Raw genomic sequence first — 27,308 nt, 5'->3', positions numbered from 1 at the left:
TCGCAATGAATATTTATTAAAAATCAGCTTCGGCGTCTTTTTTAAAGTTATATATGACTCCCTAACGGAGATGATGTGTTTCGTCAACAAGTTACTCCGTTTATAAGATTCCCCTTAGCCTGGCATCTGCATTTCCTAGTTATTTCTTACTCACTCATTATCCTCTAGGTCGCTCCAGACACCTATCCCTAGGTATTTTACCCTCGCAACTGATTTGTCACCAACAAGGTAATACACCTATGGAGGGTCTCTTCAAGTATTTGTATGTAGTAGGTATATTTACCTGCCTTCAGCTCCAATTATGAAACTGATCTAGTTGCATACTGTGTGATTATGGACTAATGACATAACATAGCATAATTGTTAGTGGGAAAAACGCATAGAACCACCAACACAGATTTGTAAATCAAGAGAGAAACTGTAGTATATCCGCTTTATACAACTCTAGTGGTCATAATCGATAAAGTAACGCGTTTTGTCAGTAGCAGTGTTTGAGAACCATACATTTAGTCTGTCTGCCAGGCATGTGCCCATTCTGCATTAGGTAGGTTATTTCTAGATATTTTACGGTAATTACAGTTTCTAACATCTGCGTAGTAGAACAGTACTACATTTTCTCCCCTACGAATGGCACATCCAGTGTCAACTCTAAGTCTCTCTGAAGTTCACTGAAGCCTAACAGTACTGCTGTTCTTCTTATAGACAGCTGTAACCGACATTTGTATTACAATAAAACCATTATGTCCTTTCCTCACAAAAAGGACGTAAAAGAAGTCCACACCCACATTATGATCTAGGTATATAGCATTTCCTCCGTTCAATTCCCTCTCCCGTTTATGCAAGCAGTTCAGTTCTTTATTCTCCTGTGATAGGTTCTATAACTAAAAAATAAAAAAAGTAGTACCAATCCATCGTAACTGGCGCACCCTAGAATGACAGATTTCAACTTGATAGCCCTCCCCTCACCACTCATGACAAATGATACAAACACGAATGTTTCACCAATAGCAGTCTGTGAGGGACAAAACGCTCTCTTTTTAACCCTGTGGGAAGCCATTCGCTTTGACGAACGGTGGTATTTGACACTCGCTTTATGTTTTTGCAGTAAGATTATAATTCCTTAATTGTGACCAGAGTTACCGAAGAAAATGTCAAGATCATGATGTACTCATATTAAGAACTGACCTAGCTCGACTTGTCTGGCTCAGTACAGAATGTCAGTAAGTGGTATCTCAATATAACAAAAAAAAAAAAAAAAAAAAAAACTGGCACATCCATGGGGTGTATATAGAAGCATACACATTTTTTGGTAGCTGTAGTATAGGATCTCTAACGCAGAGTAAACTATACCGAGCATCCAAAAGACACACTTATCTTCTAAGCATCTTCTGTAAACAGTTGGATCAAAAATGAACATTCGACCCCGTGCGGGTCAAGGGAGGGGGGGGGGGGGGAACTTTGAAATCTTCAATGAGAACACCAATTTTTAATTGGAAGATTAAGATTCTATGTCAAACTCTGCATACGCTTTGTCTGAAACATTTTCTTCGTTTTGCCAGGGATGAAACTGTAATCGGAGGAACAGAAATGAGTACACAATCATAATGTACATGTTACTTAACGGCTCCTGAATATACAATAGCATGTGGAACCCCACCTCCATGCTGCAAGGGTAGGACAGGTCAGGAATCCGTAATTTCTAATTGAATATCTCATCCGCATGGTTGTGTTCCTCCGACATATCGAGCGGGGGATTACTCGACGCGCCCCTGTAGCCACGTAACAAACTACGACGTATCGTTACAGGCAGTACACTGCGATCGGAGCTCACGTCTGGTGCAGACGTAAAACGGATAATGGCTCTAAACGTTACAATACTCGCGCAGTGTTTATTGCCTGCATACCTACCTATCATTTGGAGAACTGATGTGGACGATGAATGTTGCACCTCCTGAAGAAAAATTTAAATGATCCTGATTTACGGGGAATGCAAAAGAAATGTTTCCTTGAATGCCGATGGTTTTCCAGAGAAAGCTCGCGCTCGTTCGTTCTTTTATAAGGTTTTGAACGGCTTTATGTCTGTTTGCAGCATACTGTCCGGCAAAAGGAAACGAAGCAAGAAGTTAATGAAATAGCTGTACTAACAGCAGTGCACCACAATTGACGGATAAGTGCCAGACCGTTACACCGTAATTGCGGTATGTCCGTAGGTGGTATGGTAACTATACTGCATCGTCAGAGGTATCGTCTATAGCACGTGTCACTGCATCAATAACTTCATGGCACCGATTTCCATAACGGGCTAGTGTTTTGTGAAAGGGCATTTCAACAAATGCAAACGAACCCCCACGTTCTTTGCCGAGGTACAAGTATTATTTTCGAATGAGTCTACATTCAGAAACCGTGGTAGCGTTAACGGGACTAATACGCATTACTGGAGTGTAGACAATCTCTGCAGATCTTGGCAAGTTGATCATCAATGTCATTGGTCGGCTAACGTACGATGTGGTATCATGGGGAAAAACTCAATGTTTCATATTTTATCGACAGCACGTTGAATGGACGCAAATATCGAACGTTTTTGAAACAGGTTCAAATGGCTCTGAGCACTATGGGACTCAACTGCTGAGGTCATTAGTCCCCTAGAACTTAGAACTAGTTAAACCTAACTAACCTAAGGACATCACAAACATACATGCCCAAGGCAGGATTCGAACCTGCGACCGCAGCGGTCTTGCGGTTCCAGACTGCAGCGCCTTTAACCGCACGGCCACTTCGGCCGGCTTTGAAGCAGGAATTACCGGTACTATTACAGGATGTTTCCCTGGACGTTCGACGATGTTGTGGTTTCAGCATGACGGTTACCCAGCGCATTACGCAACTGAAGCACGGGAGGTATTACACCATAATTACACTAGTCGGTGGATCGGCAGAGGTGGCCCTATTACCTAGTCTGCTAGGTCGTCAGATTTAACGTCCCCGGATTTCTTTCTGTGGGGGTATTTAAAAGGTAAAGTGTACCACCAAGTGCCAACAGGCGGTGAAGACGTGGTCCACCGCACCTGAAACGCCTTTGCTGACATTCCCGCTTATATGCTTCTTTCCTGTGTACGGTCATTTGAAAATCCGACCACTAAGTGTACTGAAGTTGGCAATACTTCGCTTGAACACTTATTCTAACTGGAAAAGTAGAGCAGCGTTCGCCTCGAGTCACGGCCACAGTGGGGCGTCGAGTTGTTCACTGGTCAATATGTCGAAGGACAACAACGTTGCGGTTAGGGCTTCCAATTAGAACTTATGAAATACTGGCCTGTCCTACCCTCGCAGCACTCGGGTGTGGCTCTACGTGTCATTGGATTTTCAAAAGCCATTAAGTAACATGTCGTAAATTACGATTGTGTACCGATTCTATTCCTCCAGTTACAGCGCCATCTGTGGCGAAGCTGAGAAAAAACAGACACATGTGTGTGTGTGTGTGTGTGTGTGTGTGTGTGTGTGTGTGTGTGTGTGTGTGCGTGTGTGTGTGTGTGTGTGTGTGTATGCCTATGTGAGAGAGATGAATCTAAATTAAAAAAAAAAAAAAACCTGCAAAAACTGATACTTGTACAAGTTGCAGTATGAATTCAATTCCTTATTAATTTGAACGTTACGTTTCCAAGGGAATACAAACAGAAATAGAGAACTTCGCAGAGCTTTTCGTCATGCTCTTTAATCAGGAAAGCAGAGCTTTTTGTCATGCTCTTTAATCAGGAAAACATGTTCCAGGGTATTTTCTATGACATGCCTACCTAGTACCAAATCTCTGTTCAAATCTCTTATGTCCTAGGTAACGTGTAAAATAGTGTGTGCTCCTGTGCTACAGTAGTAGTAATGTGCTTTGTTTCCAGAACGCTTAGAATAAGATGTCAGAAATCTGCTAAACAGACGGCATGCATTACGTTTAAATTGTATGGCTACTGACAACCACTACTCTAGAAGTGTTACACCTATATGTGAGTTACTTTGTTCTTGAAAATCATAGTAAGAACTGATTTAAATTCGCTTGACAGATAGGCTCTATTTCTTAAGTCGAGTGGAATAACATTGCTTATTGGCACCAGTCCTTATCTGGTATATTTATTTTTGTCTATATCTTAGCGAACAATGTTCTAGATTGAGGAAAAGTATGTTTCTAATACTTTATATAACTCCTCAACAGTAAATGTTTACACGCAGCACAACTTGCATATTTTTATTGCTCACACTTTTTTGACAAATAACTTAATTTTAATATGAATTAAATAAATTAATTTAATTTAATCTTTAATTAACTTTCCATGTGAATATTTTCATAAACAAAATTAACTAAAATATTATAAAAATAGTTTAATTAATTAACATTAAAACAAAATTAATTTAATTAATTCATCAAAAAAGAGTATTCAATGAAAACATGCCGATTGTACTCAATGTATCCACTTACTACTCACATATCAAAATCCCACATTGATTTTAAACATACTAGAATTAATTTTTCGAAATAAAATGAAACCCAAGGAAAAAAGCACTTTACTCTTTGAAAACAATTAATTTTATCATCTCTAATTCTGCCTGCTAAGATCAGAGTCGCTAAAATTCTTCTCAAGCTCCCACAAACTGAAGAAAAAATTGTATAGATAAAAATCTGGAAAATCAAAAATTGTAGATCATGAAATTCATTATCATCGTTTTTAAGTTTCTTCATTCTGTTATATATCAGTTCAATATTCAGTCCTTCAAAAAATTGAAAAATCCAACAATTAATTAATTTTAAAAATATGTCAAGCAAAATAATCTTAAATTAATTACTCAGTTCCAAATACAGTCTGTACATAAAGTCTACAAACACTTTCAATTATTTGTTGCACATGAAGCAAAGATTGTACCAATGTCATCCCACACTCCACAGCAATACTCCAGAATAGGGCGGACAATCATGGTGTAAACAGTCTTTTCAGTAGACCTGCTGCACCTTCTACGTGTTCTGCGAATGAATCACAGTATTTGGTTTGCTCTACCACAACATTATCAATGTGATCATTCCAGTTTAGGTTATTTGTAATTGTAATCCCTAAGCATTTATTTGAATTTTCAGCCTTCAGATGTGTGACTTATCACATAATCGAAATATAGCGGATTAATTGTTTTGCGCCTTACAGATATCTTATGTAAATCATTTTGCAGTTCGTTTTGGTCATCTGATGACTTTACAAGACAATTGACAGCATCATCTGCAAACAATCTAAGACGGCTACTCAGATTGTCTCCTATGTCGTTAATATAGATCATGCACAATAGAGGGCCTATAACACTTCCTTGAAGAACGCCGGATAATACTTCTGTTTTACCCAATGACTTTCCAACTATTACTATGAACTGTGAGCTTTATGACAGGAAATCACGAATCAAATCGCACAACTGATGCGATATTTCATAGGCAAACAGTTTGATTAGAAGGCGCTTGTGACGAATGGTGTCGAAAGCCTTCTGGAAATCTAAAAATATGGAATCAATCTGACACCCCTTATCGATAGCACTCATTATTTCATAAGTATAAAGAGCTAGTTGTGTTTTGCAAGAACGATATCTTCTGCATCCGTGCTATGTGTCCATAAATCGTTTTCTTCGAGGTACTTCACAATGTTCAAATACAGTATATTTTCCAAAACACTACTACGAATTAATGTTAGTGATAAGGGTCTGTAATTCAGCGTGCGTTATTTCTAAAATTCCACACTTCATAGATATCTGACATGTTTTTACTTAGCTTTATTTAGTTCATCAGTTTCCAAATTCCAACAAAACCTCTTTCTTCATCATTGTTATTGCATTCATTTGTTCTTTCTTCTACACATTTTATTCGTAAGGGAAACAACTGTCATTCATTTTCATCAATCTTCAGATACATGCAAAAATCACAGAGCTGGGCTATCAGCTACCCACTATTAGCTTTTTTGAAAATAATTAAATTTTATGATTGATTTATGTCTTTTAATAGTGCAAGTATTTTGCCCCTCTAATTCTAGCTGCTGTTATACTAATGTTATAAGTTTTCTGTATTAATAGAAGGTGAAAATGAAATGTGATATAAACAAAATGTATCCTACAAATAAAAAAATAATTTATATCTGAACTTATTGGGAATAAAACAAAATCACCAAACGAAATATTTGTCTTATGTTTACTTACAGAAAATTTGTACAATAATAATCTTATTAAAATATTGGAATCATTGTCTACACAAAAGGAGAAAAAATTAGATGAACCTATACCAATTACATACTCATCTTGTAATAACATTATGATCTTTAAAAATTCTGTTTACGTCCACTGTTTAATGCATTTTTCTAAGTCTATCCATTGATCAGTGTAGGTGGCCGATTATTGTTGGTATGTGTGGAGATGTATATGTGTATGTTTTTTTCTTGAATCTAATGCACGTTTATAAAACCTACCGGAGTGGGATGCTATTGCCACATCACAAAGCACCTATTAATAGATATTGCAGCTAATCTCAACAATATTCTCCAGGAAACAATAAAAATTCTATTTTTAACCCTATGGAAGACTGCCTTCATGAACAATTAGATGTACTATCTACCAACTCTACCATTGTGTCAAGAAACTCTCAATTTTTAATGCTGCTCAATGTAAGCAGAGAATTATAGTTATGTTACAGATGCTTTGTGTGGTAACAGAATCAAATGTTTTCCCCTGCAGTACACCCCCGATATACGATCACATGACTACTACAATAGGTGGCCTTCACGAACCTGGGTTCAATTAATCGACATAACATGCATAATTGAAATGTGGAAAACCAACACTGGTTACTCCAAATTGAACATTAGTGTCTGTAGAATGTGGAATAATTGGTGGCAATCTCGTTAGTCCATTCTCAGTCGTTGGTACCCATAGACGGAGATCAGTATCAAATACACTTGGAAACGAGCTTCCAGTATTGTTTGGAGAACTTCCATTATACTTGCGACTCATAACGTGGTTTCAGTGTGATGGTTGTCCAGCTCCATATCCCGTCGCAGCACAGAAGCACTAGATTGGGTGTACAACCGTCGGTGGATGGATACAGGCAGTCCAGTGTTATGGGCTGCAAGATCGCTAGATCTTACTCCACCTGACTTTTGTTTGTGGATTTAGTTTAAGACAGTTTATTATGTGACCACATTTTGCAATAACATGTTTCATCCTATCAGTAAAGCACGTAAAAAGATTACATTAGAAACACTTCTCAGCTGAGTCGAATGATTCAACTTGCGAGTAAATAAGTGCGGATTTTTAAGGACTTTTTTGTAAAATAATTGTTATGAACAAGCACCCCCTTGACGATAGGTGAGAGGATTCACCTCACACGAACACCCCATTGGTGAGAGGTCACAATACAAACTTCAAACAAGCTTTTTTCCCTTTTATTAAACTGGTCCTTTTTTATTTTCTATCCAATGCATTTCTCTCAAGATAATACTGTCTATTGAATTCAATCAGTTTTTTTGTCGATTGCAGTGCCATCTATCACGCGAAGACAAACGTGTTGCATACAAATGTTACTTTCTTTCCCCAAGGAATCGGTGTCTATACACACACACAGGGTGGTTCAGAGGTCCCTACCGCTGTCTTTTTATGCAGCCTGCAATGGTACACCTGACCTTCATACACCACGAGCAGGATTTTCTCTCGCTCTCTAAAAGTAAACTATTAGTTCTACAGCAAAAAATGAACATGGGATTTTTTGTGAGAAATTCCGAGTTATTCAAGGAAAACGTACAAAAGTGACCTTCGAACGCACCTCCAGTCACACACGCATCCCTCATCAGTCAGGATTTCTAGCAGGTAGTTGGCGTCACTCTCTCCTACAGCTATACAAAAATTTCCGAGTACGTGCACTGTTCCTGATATTCGACCTCCTTTGGTATCTACTGATTGGACTATTGAGCCAACAGCATAATCGGCTACTTCGTTAACGTTATTTACTTGAAGCTGCCCAGAAGGTAAGCAAAGAAAAAAAGACTTTTGTAAACGTTCACTAAAAATAACTTCTTTTACAATTCTATCCAAACTTAACAGTTACATGCACAGTAGTGTCGTTGTCAAAGTCCTGATGAGTACAACGATGTTAATGTTTACTTTATGTTATTAACATTCTTAAAATTAATATGCAAGACTTACACAAAAGTCAATTTTAGAATCTGTAAGTGCTCGACTAGACAGGTGGTGTAACAAGGCCCAGTCAATGAGGACCAAAGAAGTTCAAATGTGGGAAGTATTTCGTACAGTCGAAAACTTTCGCACTAGAAATCCAAACCGGTAGGAGTTGGGCGTTGAGGGTGGGGTGCATTTTAAGATCACTTTTGTATATTTTTCTGAAATATCACAACTACGGTCTCCAGCGAAAACGTATCCCAGTACAAAATGTAGCTATATTAAATTTTCTGCATAAGCGCCATGTTCATTTTTTCCTATAGGACTAACAGTCTGCGACAGTGACCGCGAGAATATGAAAATCTCGCACATGGTTTTTGAAGGCCAGATATAACACTGCCAGTAGCAAGAAACGACGTCGGCAGAGGCGGCTAGAACGCCTTATATATATATATATATATATATACACTCACCTGCAACTTGCACAGTGCTTTTTGTGTGTAATTTCACGGAATGGATTGGTAGTCAGGCGCTTGTATTGTTAGCCAATAAACGGATTGTAGTCATACTTTGTGTATTTTTGTGCAAACGCACACAGCAGGCCGGAGTGGCCGAGCGGCTCTAGGCGCTTCAGACTGGAACCGCACTATCGCTACGGTGGCAGGTTCGAATCCTGCCTCGGGCATGGATGTGTGTGATGTCCTTAGGCTAGTTAGGTTTAAGTAGTTCTAAGTTCTAGGGGACTAATGACCTCAGATGTTAAGTCCCATAGCGCTCAGAGCCATTTGAACCATTTTTGTAATTGTGTATGAAGAATACCTACTAAAATTAAAAACCAGAAAGTAGGGCAAATTAGAATGTCAGTGGTGTTTGTTTGAGGTTTCTAGTGCGAGTCGTTTGCAAGTAAAAGATCGCACACCGACACTTGTTTGTGCCATTCAGCCTGCGTAGTTGCTAGGAAAGATTTTTTTATGTTTGCTTACAGTGTGCTTGTGTGTTCCTTGAGTGCACTGCGAGCTGCTAGACACCTGGTGCGTGGCAGTGCAAGCAGTAGGTCGCGAGCGGACGATAGGATTTACCAGTGCAGAAAAAGCCGACAGGCTCATGGTATATGAACGATGTTGGCAGAATGCAGCTCGTTCTTGTAGACGTATGCGGCAAGATTTCCCAGTATACATCAATCATCTTGGCAGTTATTTATCAACACCTTCAACCAATTACTTGAAAGTGGCAGTGTCATACATAGAAAACACAACAGAAGGAAGCAAGTGACGACAGATGAGGCGGAAATTAATGCTCTTGCTGCTGTTGCAATTGATCCGCACGTAAGACTCGCGCAACCACACGAGGAAGTGCATGAGTCAGGCAGTCGCCCTGCTCTTTCCCCATCGATGTAAGTCCCCTTCCTGTCACATCTCTCTCCATCAAGAGCTGCACGGAAATGCATAGGAGAATCGTGTTAACTTGTGTACATGGGCAGGATACTCCAGATGTGTCATGTAGTTTGTTTAGTGATGAAGCCACATTTACCAGTCTTGGCCAGGTAAACCACCGAAACATGCATATTGGCCTGTTAACAATCCCTGTTGGCTGAAAGATGTACAATGACGTATTACTGCATCATGCTCGGACATCTACTTCGGAATGCTAGCACGGTTGCAGCAGTCGTTTCGTAACCGACTGGACGTGTGTACTGCCCCTGCTGGTGGTCATGTTGAATACAATGTGTGATTGCACATCACACTCATTACTCCTCGCGGATTAATCTACCAAGTCCCGTACGAGTTGGGGCATAGAGTGTGTGATCGCACAAGAAGGTCAAAGGCCTGGTAGCCATATACTTTAACTATATGTGAAGGTAGTATCTGTTTGGGGCACACATTTTCAACATGTCCCCAATGATGTATATCAACGGCTGTTTGCAGCTAGGGTGTCGATTAAATTGTCATTTCACAATGTGTAATGGTCAGTTGTTTCGTTACTGATCAGAATCCACATAACTAGTATATGCAGTTGTGTTGTTCTTTATCGTGTGTTACCACAGGTAACCAATCCATTTTGTGAAAACCGCACAAGAATAGCACTTACCATTTCTGCAATACTTGCTGCGCAAGTTTTAAGTTATTCACCCTGTACAATCACACAACCTCCGACATAATGACAACATCGATCATGTTTATTACAGCTTTTTAAACACAGTCCTTCTTTTCCGTTCCATATCAACACCAATCACTTAGCTGTAAAGTTTCGTAATTAGTAGTTTTCAGCCGTCTTTGAATCCTGCAAAAATGCCAAATGTGCAAAATGAAAAAAATTATGGAAATGTGGAAACATATGTAAAATACGTAGAAATCTGGATACCAAATGGGAGTAGAAGATGTCTGTGTCTATAGGAGAGTTGTCATATGTTGTTGTTCTTTCAGGGAAAAAGATAGTTACAGAGGTGTTTACTACTCGCACATTTCTTAACACGATACTTCAGGTGTTTAAGGTAAGTATGTGTTTTAGATATTCTGTGTAGTTTACGCTGTGTTAGAGGTCCTGTCGTGTAGTTAGCAAAAAATGCTGCACAATTACATACACACCTGAAGGAAGTGTCAGTTGTTTTTGTTAAAGTGAGGCACCGAATATTTACATTCTGTATAGATACAGATAGGTCAGTTTTTAATATGATTACATCGTGATCTTAACACTTCCTTCAATAAAGCTAGTCACCATTAAGGAATCATTATTTTAGTGCAAAAATGGAATAAACAGACAATACCATTGTTTATCAATGTGGAAAGACTTCGACAGGATTAAAATAATGTCACTTTATCCCTCACAGAGTGTTCTTGGTGAAACATTAAGTGTGTAACATTTGCCTTGAGTGGTGGGCAAGCTGAAACCTCTCAGGCGGGTGCGGGCAAGTTAACGTGGAGTCGTACTAATTCGCGGGTGAGTAAGTTCTTAGCGTTATTCCATAAGTTTAATAAACACGAAAGATACACATAACAGACTCTTCGGTGGTTCTGAGGAGAGAAACTCGTCGAGATACGTTCGAAGCACATTTTCATCCCGGAAAGAAAGTTCCTTGATGTCTGTTCAATAGAGAGCAGAAAAGGTGGAAATGTGAGGACATAGGATCAGGTGAATAAGTGTAGTGCAGCGTCTTCAGTCCGTCTAACAGAATGCGGGCGGGAGTTATCGTGGAGGAGCATCATTTCACGCACTCTTCTGGTCGTCGTTCTCGGATTGCGTCTGCAAGACGTCTCAGCTGTTGACAATAAATGTCACAGGTGATTGTTAGACCTCGGGAAAACAATTCGTAGTACACTACGGTGTCGCTGTTCCACCGATGAGTAACATTATCTTTCGTGAATGCACGCTGGTCTTTGTACGAAGAGCTACTGTCTTGTTTGGGCTGAACTATTCCGACCTGTTCCTTATGTTAGCATAAAGACTCCATTGCTTGTCGTCAGTAATGATACAGCACAGAAATGGTCGGTGTTGTTCACGAGCCATCTACTGACCAGCAAGCACGGATGCACATATGGCAATCCGCTGATTTTTGTGATTTTGGCTTAGAGGATGTGATACAGACTTTTTAACCTTCTCCGTTGCATACAAATGTCGCACGATGGTGGGATGATTACAATTCGTAACATTTGGCAGTTTTCAAGTATACTGCCGTTGATCACTGTAAATTAATGCGTTTGATTGACCTTCATCAAACCCCGAAGGTCTTCCTTGACGTGGAAATTCTCTAATGTCAAAACGATCCTCCTCAAAACGATAAAACCCATTTTCTTGCCGTGCTCTGTCCAGCGACACTACCCTCACATAGGCGAAAACGTCTCTGGCTTTCTCCGCTGTTGTCATCGCTCTACTGAACCCAAACAGAAGAATATGTCGGAACTGTTCCGGTTTCTACACTTGGCACTTTTCTAGCTTCCATAGCTTCACTCACTACCTCCAAATGAAAAAACGACAACATGTAAATTCAAATAACAACAGCGAACTACAAATGAAAAATGACAATCGATAAGTAACCAACAACCAAGACGAAAACACTACAAACTGACGCACAAACTAATATTTTTGAATTTTGTTGGCGTAGATTCTATTCCAGGAGGAAAAACATGTGAACTGCTTTTATAAACAAGGGAGGAAGGGGGATGGTGGCAATGTAATGTAAACAATAAGTTCAAAAATGGTTCAAATGGCTCTGAGCACTATGGGACTTAACTTCTGTGGTCATCAGTCCCCTAGAACTTAGAACTACTTGAACCTAACTAACCTAAGGACATCACAGACATCCATGCCCGAGGCAGGATTCGAACCTGCGACCGTAGCAGTCCCGCGGTTCCGGACTGCGCGCCTAGAACCACTAGACCACCGCGGCCGGCAAACAATAAGTGAAATTGAATTTTTTTTACTTCGTTTCTTGCTAGAAGAGAACATTTTTTTTTCTTTTTTTATATTTTTTCGTAATACAAACGAAGGTCAGTTGCAGTTGTGGCGAACAGTGCACAGAACATGTAGTTGACACTGGATACAGGAAGTAAACCCATTAATGTTCTACTTCATTTTTGCCAGGAGCAGTAGTTACCGTAAAATACTTAGAAATAATGCGCCTGAAGCTGAAAGGAGGTATATCCTTGCCTGGGAGAAATGTAACTCAACCACGAAAGATGTGGTTTCCCAAGACTGTTCGTGATAAAATCGCGTTATGTGCTCGGTTTTGGCTACGAGGGTTGTATCAGGAAGATATACTACAGTCTCTCTCTTCATTTATAGCTCTAATGACCTTTTTCGTACTAACAAGAAGTATTTTGTGCCATGTTCCGCAATGCACCCAGAAAAGCATAACACGTATACAGAGGCTCGGATACTGTTTCATAAATGCACCTCGACGCTAATCGATGTAACTACTACACATAAATATGCAAAGTGACCCTCCTCTGTTCTCTTACATTTTTGGTGATAACTCACTAGCGGCAGGAGAATACCTAGGGGATGGCATGGTGATCGACCTATAGTGCAGTGATGTGTATCACACAAAATAGAAAGAGCAGGTGCAATGCCGATGGGAATATCATCTACAGAAGAGTGTGTTTATGAAACACTTATTCGGGGGAAATGACTACTCAAATTAAAAAGACGCCGAGGCTGATACTTTAATAAATACACGCTCCTATATGTCATTCCAAAGTAGGTGCTTTGGAAGTGTGGAAGAGTAGCGCGCTCACAAAACAGACGCAAGTTGATTGTCATAATGTACATACGTGATGGAAGATCTCTAATTGTGAATCACAGTTATCAGGTAACGTCATAGACAGGTTGGTAATTTGCAATACGTCGCTTTTGGACATTATTCTTCACAACACCATTAAATAAAGATATTATGGAATTCTGATTGGTTACCACAAACAAAGCCATTTCACAGGTCCTAATAAAGAACCAGTGTATCTGATGGACCTAACCCGTTCCCTATTGAATAAATTGTTTGTTTTAAGTGCAGTTAATGTGTTATGCATATGCTAAAGAAATGTGGGAATGGTGGAACGAATTAAAACAGAAACATACGGCGAAAACAAATACCAAAACAGACGAATACAAAATGCTACCGGAAAATTGAATATCAGCTGGACTAATCGGTGTGCAATTGGAGATGTAGCGGCAACGCCTATTTTGATCATTGCGCTAATAATCCATTTTTCCTTATATTCTCGCCATTGACATAAGCTCCATTAAAACTACAGTCTTCGTGGATTTTTTTTTATAACAACAGTTAAATAAGAGTTATGGGAGGACTTTAAGGTACAGTCCACATCAGCATCTTCTAGAAAGGTAGAGCTTTTTGAGATGTGTGTACAATGTCATCCGCAGTATACAGAGTGCAAACACGGATTAGGCAGAGGTGTGCTTCCGAAGAGCCATCAGAACACTTCGCCTAGAGGTCAAATTAACAGAAGATTCGACGAAGGGTGACAAAAACGCACTCGTTTAGTCTGTGAGACTTCTGTAATATGAGCTGTAAGGGAGACATTATGCATCACGGAGAGGTCCCACTGTTTAAAAAATCTTATGGCATACATTGCTGGCAATATATATATATATATACATATATATATATATATATATATATATATATATATATATATATATATATTATTACACCACACATCATAAAATAATTTGTAGGTATTACGTATCTCATTTTCGATATAAACAATGGCACTTTGTAGGAGTAGCTTTATTTAGAATGGAATGGTGGTATGAAATCTGTGTTATGCATACTCAATGATAGTTTTATCAAAGCTTGGCTGCATGCTAGGGGCTCTGACCTAAAATCGGATTTTGGAGTAGTATAGACGTAAGCAGACGCCAGTTAATACATCCAAACTAAGCGAATATCGAATAACCAGGCAGAATCAGTTGGTCGTTGCACGAAACAAACCGTCACTTCCAGTCGCATTAAAGACGTGATTTGCCTCATCTCTCTATGGTGACTGCAGCTATACATTGCACGTATGCGCCGAAACGCCTGATGAAATGCACCTCACAATTATTCCTAGAATATTGTACTTCCAGTGACCACTATAGTGACAGCATTTCTACCAGGTGTTCGGATACTTTTGGTCGCTTGAGAGCCTGGTGAATTCCCTTAGACGATAAGCTTTCTGGCCAGCAATAATAGGGGAGTTGTTTGTACCGCTCCCTCGCTATGGAAGGAAGCCGTGACCCCTCGTGATACCGGTGTGAGGCTGCTTGTAGTTTGACGGGGACCACAGGAGGCTGCTGCAGCTGGCGTTACTTTAGTCCCCTCTCCAACACGCCGTGCATCGGTGACTGCGGCACTGTTGAGGTATAGCAGCCCCTGTTTCTCACCTGTATGGTGCCACTGTTTTTATGTCACCTAAGCACCAAGTTAGTACACATCTAATCGATGTTAAGTACTAATTTACAAGATCATGTTAAGCTGTAACTGTTTACACGTGTGAACTGTGTAAATAATGTACTGTGTTCCTTGTTAAATATTTTTTTTAAATTTAAAGTGCAGGTCTTCGGGATAATGAGTAAAACTGTAAGAAAACTGTGAACATCAGTGTACGAATGCAGTCGCATTTTGCAGAAATGTCACTGGGCGCTATGCCCAGCTGAAACAAAATGCATAAAAGGTCGAGGCACATGAGAGATGCTCTCACTATGGCCTACAAAACACAGGTGACGCACAATCGGCCTACAGAGTGAGGGAAGTTAGAAGAGAGGGGAGTGAGAAGGACTTTGACGAACGAGGACTTTGACCTGTAACACTGAAACAACTGTTTCAGAACATGAAACTTCCTGGCAGATTAAAACTGTGTGCCCGACCGAGACTCGAACTCGGGACCTTTGCCTTTCGCGGGCAAGTGCTCTACCATCTGAGCTACCGTAGCACGACTCACGCCCGGCACTCACAGCTTTACTTCTGCCAGTATCCGTCTCCTCGCGATAGGCAAAGGTCCCGCGTTCGAGTCTCGGTCGGGCACACAGTTTTAATCTGCCAGGAAGTTTCATATCAGCGCACACTCCGCTGCAGAGTGAAAATCTCATTCTGTTTCAGAACATTTCTCAAGGAGGACAGTGACCAGCGGTCTTGAAGGAGAATAACTGTCTCAGTACTTTGACCCCAGACCTCGACATTGATAACAAGGAGTATACTAGGGTCTTTGCCGTGATACCCAGAATGCACTCTATTGGTAGGTTCCCTTACGTATGTGGCACTAGATGTCTACTACAGGCCGCTCAGTTTTAGTAAATTATGGACCGGCGATTTGCGGTTGCGCAGCCCGAAGCGCCCCAGCTGTGACCCATTGCGTTCAGATTAGGAAAATTTGGCACCCAAGGCATCAATGTGAGTTTAACGTCAAGCTGATCAAGCCACTGAAGCACGATTCTGTTCTTGTGACAAGAACAATTATCTGGCCGGCACATGCCATCACAATGAGGAAGTCCCGGGTTCCCGGGTTCGATTCCCGGCGGGGTCAGGGATTTTCTCTGCCTCGTGATGGCTGGGTGTTGTGTGATGTCCTTAGGTTAGTTAGGTTTAAGTAGTTCTAAGTTCTAGGGGACTGATGACCTAAGATGTTAAGTCCCATAGTGCTCAGAGCCAAAAATGAGGAAGTCATTAAGCATGAACGGCCTGGAAAAATGTTCACGTAGCTCAGAGCTGTCATGGTGCCATCAATTACTAGTACAGTTCTGATGGAAGCCCAAGTCGATATCTTGTAGAGTATGATAATGCTTTTATCGTTCTGCATTCGCGGCGCTGTGAAAGTTTACAGCAGCTGTTAGCCTGCTTGTCAGCATATCACGACACGACCATCGACACGTTGTAACAAGCAAAGTGATTTAACCGACCAAGCTAACTAATTTCATTGATCCAGGACCCAGCCTCAACAATCTCATGCCCACTGTAATTGTAGTTTAAGATGTTGTTGGGTCAATTTGGAAACACTTTGGAGCTGTCTTAAGAGGAGACCCTTATTCAATAATGTGTGCTGAGCGGTGTGGTCTGAAACTCTTGTGACTGTACCAATATCGCATTCTGCTCTCATGTTTCCCATTGATAGCCACCTATTCTGCTATATGTGGAGGGTTCAAATGGTTCAGAGCACTACGGGACTTATCATCGGAGGTCATCAGTCACCTATAACTTAGAACTACTTAAACCTAACTAACTTAAGGACATCACACACATCCATGACCGTAGCGGTCGCGCGGTTCCAGACTGAAGCGCCTAGAACCGCACGGCCACACCGGCCGGCTATATGTGGAGGGCAAACGTCCGACCTCCATGTTTTACAAGGTAGCGTGGACGTCCAACACCTCGTTGTCTGCTCGCAATTTAAATACATCCTCCAAACACCATCTGTAGATGTTTAATTCAGTAGCAAACAAATACCCAACCAGCTTCGCCATTTCCGAAATGCCCGTTCACAGACACCGTCAATAATATGCCCTTTATCAGTGTCGGTTACGCCAGTGGCAGTCCTTACCATCGATGAAATGATTTCCCATTCCTCTCTACTCTGCTTATTATCTTTCCCTGACGAGTCACGTGTGTGCAACGTCACCAGGCGTCATTCAGTATTGTGGTAGGCAGTGCTCATAACGCGTCGGCTCCTCGGTGTGTTTTGTTTCAACGGGAGATCCAACATGACATTGTACAATTACACGTAGCAATCACGGTACGTCGATAATATGACCTAGCAGTGCTTCGGCACTCTAGTACTCACCGGTCTCCTCTCGTTGTCAGGGTTCTGCTCCACCCAACAATGGTGCAGAGAGTTCCATTGCGCAGCTCTTCTTCGGGGTCCAGCACGTTCGTGGGCAGGTTGACTTCGTTGACCCGAACGCCCAAGTTCAGTCTTCTCCTCAGTCGAACCAGTGCCAAATCGTTGAGCGTCCTGTTGCCGTCGTAGTTGGGATGCACCACGAAGCGACTCGGTTGACCAACTTGTGCACCCTGCATCCAGTAAAGGCATGTGGGCCGTAAGAGTGCTCCTCACTCATTTCTGGACGAAGTATATGTATGTACCATGTGCGAAATAGCGAAACGCAGGAAAAAAGTGACTAATTAAGATGTAGCAACGGTAGCTCTCGTTCGACTCTGCCAAGAAGACATCCAGCTCTTCTTCACCATGAGTCTACACTACAAGTGTATATGGGAACAATGAAAAGAAGTGTAAACACCCGCTTAGCCGAACATAAAAGAAACTGTCGCTTCGGACACATCGAAAAATCGGCCGTAGCTGAGGATGTTTTTCGAGATGGTAACCACGAAATTAAATTTAATGAGACAAGCGTTCTAGCACGAACATCCCGTTATCATGCGCGCATGTATAGACAAGCAATAGAGATTCACGAACACCATAATAATTTTAATACAGAAAAGGAAGTTTTAAAGTTGGACAAAATATGAATGTCGACGTTGCGCCAGCGGAATGACAATCGATTACTTTTAATCGAGAATGATGACGCCTTCCAAAGATAGGCATACCGTCGGCATCAACGTGACGAATAGTGGTGCCCTAAATGCGCTCTATAAATGCGAGAGTACCTGGAGCCTCAATGGCAGTAGCTGGACGACCTTAGAAGATGTCTCCCGCAGACGGAGACGAAACGTTAGGTGGAAATTTTATACATCGACCACGGCCTCTCAGCCCGGAAGTTTCAACTGAAGACAACACCGGCAGTGAAAGCCTACATTGTATGATTATACTGTAAAATTATTTTATGTGATCTGCCGTTTCTTTGAAAGAATGGACTTGCGTCATTTCCAAAATAAAAAGTCGATATATTACAAGGAACGATTAAAAAAGTATCTGTTCGAAGACAATACAGTACACAATCGGTCTGCCAAACAAACAAAATCTCTGTGAGTGCTGACGCAGCCATTCCACCGTTGCACTTTGTTTGGTGAAACTCTGTGTCCTGCTGCATGAAGTCCGTAACTACCCGCTGCACATCCAAGTCCGACAGGAAGAGTCAACCTTCCGAAGACATTTTTTTAAGTGACTGAAGACATGACATTCCGATATGGGGACGTAAGTTATCGTGAAGCAGCAGCACCCATTATAAGACACTATTCGCAATGGTAGGTATCGATAGACATGCTGCCCCATACACATTCTTCATCACACGATGGTTATCTACTTGTGTTTGCCTTCGACAGCCAAGAAAAGAGTAACAGCACGTTGGTCCTATTTGGACGCATTTAGTGATAACACGTTTCCCCGTTAATGCACGAACGTTGGAAAGACACGAATGACACACTGATCCCTGTCCTGCATATACACTGGGGTGACAAAATAGCAATAGCAATAAGCACGTATAAAGACGGGGACAGCATCTATATCTACATCTATACTCCGCAAGCCACCTGACGGTATGTGGCGGAGGGTACCTTGAGTACCTCTATCGGTTCTCCCTTCTATCTGATTTTATCCTCAAGGCTTCTTCGCGAGTTATACGTAGGAGGGAGCAATATACTGCTTGACTCCTCGGTGAAGGTATGTTCTCGAAACTTCAACAAAAGCCCGTACCGAGCTACTGAGCGTCTCTGCTGCAGAGTCTTCCACTGGAGTTTATCTATCATCTCCGTAACGCTTTCACGGTTACTAAATGATCCTGTGACGAAGCGCGCTGATCTCCGTTGGATCTTCTCTATCTCTTGTGTCAATCCTATCTGGTACGGAACCCACGCCGGTGAGCAGTATTCAAGCAGTGGGCTAACAAGTGTACTGTAACCTACTTCCCTTGTTTTCGGATTGCATTTCCTTAGAATTCTTTCAATGAATCTCAGTCTTGCATCTGCTTTATCGACGATTAATTTTATGTGGTCATTCCATTTTAAATCACTCCTATTGCCTACTGCCAGATAATTTATGGAATTAACTGCTTACAGTTTCTGACTTGCTATATTGTAGCTAAATGATAAAGGATCTTTCTTTCTATGTATTCGCAGCAAATTACACTTGTCTACATTAAGATTCAATTGCCATTCCCTGCTCCATACTTCAATTCGTTTGCAGATTCTCCTGCATTTCGGTACAATTTTCCATTGTTACAACCTATCGATATACTACAACATCATCCCCAAAAAGCCTCAGTGAACTTCTGATGTCATCCACAAGGTCGAATAGCAACGGTCCTACGACACTCCCCTGGGGCACACCTGAAATAACTCTTACTTTGGAAGACTTCTCTCCATTGAGAATGACATGCTGCGTTCTGTAATCTTGGAACTCTTCAATCCAATCACACAATTGGTCTGATAGTCCAAATGCTCTTACATTGTTCAATAAACGACTGTGGGGAACTATATCAAACGCCTTACGGAGGCCAAGAAACACGGAACCTACCTGGGAACCCGTGTCTATGGCCCTCTGAGTCTCGTGGACGAATAGCGCGAGCTGGGTTTCACACGATCGTCTTTAGCGAAACCCATGCAGATTCCTACAGTGTAGATTTCTTGTCTCCATAAAAGTCATTATACTCGAACATAATACATGTTCCAAAATTCTACAACTGATCAACGTTTGACATATAGGTCTATAGTTTTGCATAAATGTTCGAAGCCCCTTCTTGAAAACGGGGATGAGCTGTGCCCTTTTCCAATCCTTTGCAACGCTACGCTCTTCTAGAGACCTACGGTACACAGCTGCAAGAAGGGGGACAAGTTCCTCCGCCTACTCTCTGTAAAATCGAACTGGTATGCCGTCAGGTCCAGCGGCCTTTCCTCTTCTGAGCGATTTTGGTTGTTCTTCTATCCCTCCGTCATCTGTTTCGATAACTACCATTTTGTCATCTTGCGACAATCTAGAGAAGGAACTACAGTGCAGTCTTCCACTATGAAACAGCTTTGGAAAAAGACATTTACTATTTCGGCCTTTAGTCTGTCATCCTCTGTTTCAGTACCATTTTGGTCACAGAGTATCTTGACATTTTGTTTTGATCCACCTACCGCTTTGAGATAAGATCAAAATGTCTTACGATTTTCTGCCAAGTCAGTACATTGAACTTTACTTTCGAATTCACTGAACGACCCTCGCATAGCCCTCCTCACACTACATTTCGCTTCGTGTAATTTTTGTTTGTCTGCAAGGCTTTTGGCTATGTTTATATTTACTGTGAAGTTCCCTTTGCTTACGTAGCAGTTTTCTAACTTTGTTGTTGTACCAGAGTGGCTCTTTTCCATCTCTTACGATCTTGCTTGGCACATACTCATCTAATGCATATTGTACGATGGTTTTTAACTTTGTCCACTGATCCCCAGCACTAACTTTGCTTGAGATAAAAATTTTGTGTTGAGCCGTCAAATACTCTGAAATCTGCTTTCTGTCACTTTTGCTAAACACAAAAATCTTCCTACCTTTTTTGTTTCAGATAGTTCGGGTCTGTTTGTCACTAGAAGGTCTAACTAATACGTTATCGCCTTGAGTCGGTTCCCTGTGTAACTGCTCAAAGTAGTTTTCAGATAATGCACTTAAATAAATTTCACTGGATTCCTTGTCCCTGCCACCCGTCATAAACGTTTGAGTCTCCCACTCTAGATCTGGCAAATTAAAATCTCCACCCAGAACTATAACATGATCGGGAAATCTACTCGAAATATTTTCCAAATTTTCCCTCAGGTGTTCAGCCACAACAATTGCTGAGCCATGAGGCCTATAGAGACATCCATTTACCATGTTTCAGCGTGCTTTAACCGTGACCGTCACCCAAATTATTTCACATTTCGGATCTCCATCAATTTCGTTCGATACTATTGCACTTTTTATCTCTATATTAACGCTTTCCCCTTTACTGTCCAGCCTGTCTCTGCGGTATACATTCCTATCTGAGTTTAGAATTTCATTACTGTTTACATCTGGTTTCAGTCAACTTTCCGTCCCTAGTATTATGTGGGCGTTGTGACCGTTTATTAATAAGAGCAGTTCTGGGACCTTTCCATAGACGCTCCAGCAGTTTACTATTACCATATTAATATTGTTATTCCCTGTTGCGTTTTGCTTACTATTACCTTGTCGTGTCTCAGGAGGCGTCTTGTCTGGCCTAGGGAGGGAATTCTCTAACCTATGAATGTTGGTATTCCAGTTGCTATGGGTTTGTTAGTCGATTGTCATTTTCTACTTATAGCTCACCGTTGGTATTTCAGTTTACATACTGTCAGTTACACATTTGGAGATAGTGAGTGGAGCTGTGGATTTCAGTTGGCATGCTGTCATTTGCTCGTTTGGAGATAGTGAGTGGAGCTGTGGATTTCAGTTTGCATATTGTCATTTGCTCATTTGGTGATAGTGAGTGGAACTGTGGATTTCAATTTGCATACTGTCATTTTCTCATTTGGTGATAGTGAGTGGAACTGTGGATTTCAGTTGGCATGCTGTCATTTGCTCATTTGGAGATAGTGAGTGGAGCTGTGGATTTCAGTTTGCATATTGTCATTTGCTCATTTGGAGATAGTGAGTGGAGCTGTGGATTTCAGTTTGCATACTGTCATTCTCTCATTCGGAGATAGTGAGTGGAGCTGTGGATTTCAGTTTGCATACTGTCATTTTCTCATTTGGTGATAGTGAGTGGAACTGTGGATTTCAGTTTGCATACTGTCATTTTCTCATTTGGTGATAGTGAGTGGAACTGTGGATTTCAGTTTGCATACTGTCATTTTCTCATTTGGTGATAGTGAGTGGAACTGTGGATTTCAGTTTGCATACTGTCATTTTCTCATTTGGTGATAGTGAGTGTGTCCGCAGCTCGTGGTCGTGCGGTAGCGTTCTCGCTTCCCGCGCCCGGGTTACCGGGTTCGATTCCTGGCGGGGTCAGGGATTTTCTCTTCCTCGTGATGACTGGGTGTTGTGTGATGTCCTTAGGTTAGTTAGGTTTAAGTAGTTCTAAGTTCTAGGTGACTGATGACCATAGATGTTAAGTCACATAGTGCTCAGAGCCAGATAGTGAGTGGAGCTGTGGACGCTAGAAATGGAGTGCTAAGTGGAGATATCGGAACAGTTCCGATATATTCTTCAGTTTCAGTTTAGTAGAACAGTGAAAACAGCGGAGATTTCCTGGAGCGCTAGGGCCTGTATGGGGATAGTGTCACTGGACAGAGCAGCGCTCGCGATGGGATGCAATAGCCTTTCTAGAACGAACGCTGCAGTTACCGCACAGGATGACTAGGGATCAGCGCCTCCTCTAGCAGCACAGAAAAGTGTGTAGGGATTTTTGTAGATTCTAACCACCCGCATTTCTTGTGTAAGTTTCATTCCTAACTCATATTTGTATTCCACGTAGTGTTAACTCATTTTGTGGAAAACTAACGTCCCTCGGGCATGTCCTCATAGTTTGTCGCCCGTGATTCGCAAGCTGCACCGTGAAGGGTTGGTATTACTTTTTGACACAATCTCTAGTTGCTTCTTGCAACGTAGTGAAGCACCTGTTCGACCTTTGATTTGCAGACCTATGGAGTAGGGAATTTCATGAACACAGTCCGGCGTCTTATCTTACTTCGCGCTTTTTTCCTACACATCCCCCCTTCATCTTCTTAAACCCTCCGGAACACAATTTGTCCCTTGATACGGCTCGACTGCACTTAGACGTGGTACACAGGTTTAATATTTGTATATAATCCAACTCAATTGAAGTTAAACATTAATTTCGTACGATTAAATGAATATTTTTAAGAAATATGCGATTATTTCATTCGTTGCAACGCGGGAACTGTTAGTCTCACAGAAAAAATTAACAAGACCTTTTCTTCTAGTTTAACTTTGTACAGCGAAAAATTTGCGATAGAAGGTGCGGTTTTGGAGAAAAACATAAAGAAGTGACCCCTAAACGTCCGCCATCCCAACGTTCACATCACACTGATCAGCAATTGTATTACGTTGTCAGAATTCAAACTCCTAGCACTGTGCAAAAATTGGCGACTACAGCATTTTTCCTCTAATTGATCTTTTTTGGTCTCCGTTGACTGTGCTATTTCAGAAGGTTATAAACTTGGCGAGTGATGCATGGTTGAGAACAGCCTCCTAGTATTGTAAATACTGCACTATAAAGGCAATTTCGCCCACAGATATATTGTTCAAAGTGACAGGCATCTCCTCCTTAAACAGGGACATTATCACTCACAGTGACTTTCACCCATCGTACATATCAGACAGACCTGATCGTAACTCTTTTGGTAATGAGTTAATTGTTGAATCTGGCCTTTCAGAAGAACGCAACAGTAGGCCTTTGCTATCACTAACAACATCTGACTTCTCGATTTTGCCCATGAATTTTTGATGGCATTCATTTCGGGCCACCTGGGTGGCCAAATCCATGGCTCCAACTGCCCAGAATTTTCTTCGAACCAGTCGCGAACACCTTTTGCCCGGTAGCATAGCGCATTGTCATCCATAAAAATTCCATCACTGTTTGGGAACGTGAAGTCCATGAATGACTTCAAAAATGGGAGGTCCCATGCGTCTAGCTACAACTACAATTCCGGTTTCAAATTCTGTCAATTTCTGTCGTGTGACCATAAGCACGTTGGTTTCACATGACCTGAGTGCAACTGAAAGCTGCGTCAGTGCATTGCCCTGATGTACCTTCTGTTCGTGGTATTACCGCCATCTGCATATGTGCATATCGCAGTCAGGGTGCGTGGAATAACCACGAGAGTGCTCCCGCTGTCATACGAAATCGCACCCCAAAAAATAACTCAAGGTGTAGGTATATTGTGTCTAACAGGCAGACAATAAGTTTGCTGGCCCTAAACTGGGTTTTTACGAAACAACACACGGCCATCACTGGCACCGAGGCAGAACCAGCTTTCATCAGAAAACACAACAGACCTCCACCCTGCCCTCCATTGCACTTTCGCTTGACCACCACTAAAAACCGCCAAAGGTGGTGGTTTGGGGTTAGTGGACTGACAGGGTGTCTGCCACGGAGATATCTTTGAAGTATCTTTGAAGTAACCGGCTTGTAACAGTGCTTTGTGTCACAGTGGTGCCGACAGGTGCTCAAATTGCTGTTGCAGATGAAGTATGTTGCGCCAGAGCCATAGTCGAAAACGAAGGTCATCTCTATCTGTAGTGGCCATCCGGTGTCCGGTCGTCTCGAGACCGACATTCTCGTGACCACCGCTGCGGGCAGTCATGTAAGTGGCTACATTCCTGATAGGTCTTTCTCCTTCTCGTGGCCCAGCTACGCGTTCTTGTTCAAACGCAATGAGGTGTTGATAATGGCGTCTTTTGTAAATAATAGATTTCAGCTATCAGTCGTCCTTCTGAAATTTTATTGGCATATTTAGATTTCACCTAGAAACTAGCCATTCTCAATGCACTATCATTTTTGATCAATGCATGTAATGCCTGTTGGTCGGGCTTCATCCACAGTTCATTGAATGAGTCATGGCATGCATTGATCAAAAACGACAGTGCATTGAGAATGGCTAGTTTCTAGCTGAAATCTAGATCTGCCAATAAAATTTCAAAAGGATGACTGACAACTGAAATCTATTATTTACAAGTCAATAACAAATTGGTTCAAATGGCTCTGAGCACTACGCGACTTAACTTCTAAGGTCATCAGTCACCTAGAACTTAGAACTAATTAAACCTAACTAACCTAATGACATCACACACAACGATGCCCGAGGCAGGATTCGAACCTGCGACCGTCGCGGTCGCTCGGTTCCAGACTGTAGCGCCTAGAACCGCACGGCCACTCCGGCCGGCAGTCAATAACAGTCGCTGCGTCCAACAGCCTCTGAATGGAGGGTAACCTAATGGTGTCTTTGTCGTGTTAAAGATATTATTGACCAACAGCAACTCATGCAACTCACCACATCCAATCTCAATGGAAATTAAATTTCAAGGCCGTTACTGTGTGTATTTAAAACAAACCTGATTTGCATTCTGATAGTGATGCTACTGGCGCAACTTGTAGGCGACTGGCGCGAAATCTGAACAGACATCGTATTTCATATGCAGAAACACTCGTACTAATCTTTGTTTATGTCGCACAACTCCTTCTTCGTGCCGGGATTTCTTTTCCCATCCCTGTACACCGACCGCGATACTCTCGTGGTCACAAATATGATACTGTTTGTTGTGGCGACTAAATCCAAGGCAAAAGACAAATGTTTGCTAGTTATGATTAATTACAACGGGAACTAGTAATTTCAGTCACTTTACTCGTCAGCCGCGCCTTCTTCATGGGCTCTCCCGCAGGTTGTATGCGCCACCGGAAGCAACCCTTGTTTCTTGTAGCCCAGATAAACTATAGATATGCCTCTCAGGAATACTGGTAGGGCCTCAGGAGGTTGAATTATCACCGCATGGTGTAGACGTAGCAGTACGGGAATGCGTAGAGTTCGTCCCTGTCTCCAGGTCGGCCCTGTCTTTTGATCGAAGATTTCACAAATGTTCACAGCTCTGTATATTCCTGTTTTGAGACATTTGGGTCGTCCGAAGAGACAAATTCCACAGAATGATTTACATATTCGGGTTTGAATCCTTCTTTTTTTAAGATGTTCTAGGACTTACATCTTCAAGTTGTAACTATGGATCCTGTCAATATCAAGAGCTTTCTAATAGTCGCAAAAATTTCTTGGCACTCGAGAATATTCGAACTATGAAGTACCTTGGGGGTTCAAAAATGGATTCCTATGGCTCTGAGCACTATGGTACTTTTAACTTCTGAGGTCATCATTCCCCTAGAACTTAGAACTATTTAAACCTAACTAACCTAAGGACATCACACACATGCATGCCCGAGGCAGCATTCGAACCTGCGACCATAGCGGTCTCGCGGTTCCAGACTGTAGCACCTAGAACCTCACGGCCACTCCGGCCGGCCTTTGGGGCTTCCCTTTCAATTAATTCGTTTATTTCAACTATCTTGTTTGTCCACAGATAGGAACACTTTCATTCGTGAATATAGCGTAGCATACTTCTCAACAGAACCCGTAGTGGTCACAAACGGTGTTTGTCGATAACTCAGTTCTGGAAGGAGCCGCTTGTAGGGTACAGTGTCTTGCGCAACTCGAGACAAAAATAATGCTCCTTTCGATGGCCATCTGACAATTGTCGATCCATGTGTTTTTCCATATCGATGACGTTTTCTGACGCTGCGCACAATACAATTCAAATGAGGAATCAACAATGGCGCCTTCCTTACGAAATTTCGCTCAGCTATGTCCTTCATTTGGCAGAAATCTATATTCCCAACAGAAACACAAACAAGATTGCACACTACACAATCGAGGAATTAAGTTTCGGCCGGTACGACATTACAACGAGACTATAACACCTTCTCTTGTTCCTACTCACAACGCTAAGCGTTACACGCTGTTGCCTTGGCAACGCAGTTAACGCTTTCCATATCTTCCTTCTCGACAGCTGTATGTTCGATGTATTTCGTCGTTTGATACACACTGAAGAAGGGTGTAGAGGCATATCTCACTGGGGGTAAGATAGATGCTGCCTACAGGAAAATTAAAGAGACTTTTGGAGAAAAGAGAACCACTTACTGGAATATCAAGATCTCAGATGGAAACCCAGTTCTAAGCAAAGAAGGGAAAGCAGAAAGGTTGAACGAGTATATAGGGGGCCTGT

The 27,308-nt window shown here is 41.7% G+C and overlaps 1 protein-coding gene across 1 annotated transcript in view; it reads right to left on the bottom strand.

Annotated features, from left to right (window-relative positions):
* The window catches only part of LOC124775177 (serine protease 1-like), a 57,146-nt gene that overhangs the window by 19,866 nt on the left and 9,972 nt on the right, over positions 1 to 27,308 (bottom strand). Inside the window, exon 2 of the mRNA XM_047250017.1 lies at positions 17,439 to 17,668. Within this exon, the coding sequence (XP_047105973.1) occupies positions 17,439 to 17,668 (230 nt within the window). The remainder of the gene's footprint in view (positions 1 to 17,438; positions 17,669 to 27,308) is intronic.

Source organism: Schistocerca piceifrons, chromosome 2, assembly GCF_021461385.2.
Source record: "Schistocerca piceifrons isolate TAMUIC-IGC-003096 chromosome 2, iqSchPice1.1, whole genome shotgun sequence".
NCBI lineage: Eukaryota > Metazoa > Arthropoda > Insecta > Orthoptera > Acrididae > Schistocerca > Schistocerca piceifrons.
Note: the sequence above shows the minus strand (reverse complement) of the source record. Positions and strands in the feature narration are given on the sequence as shown.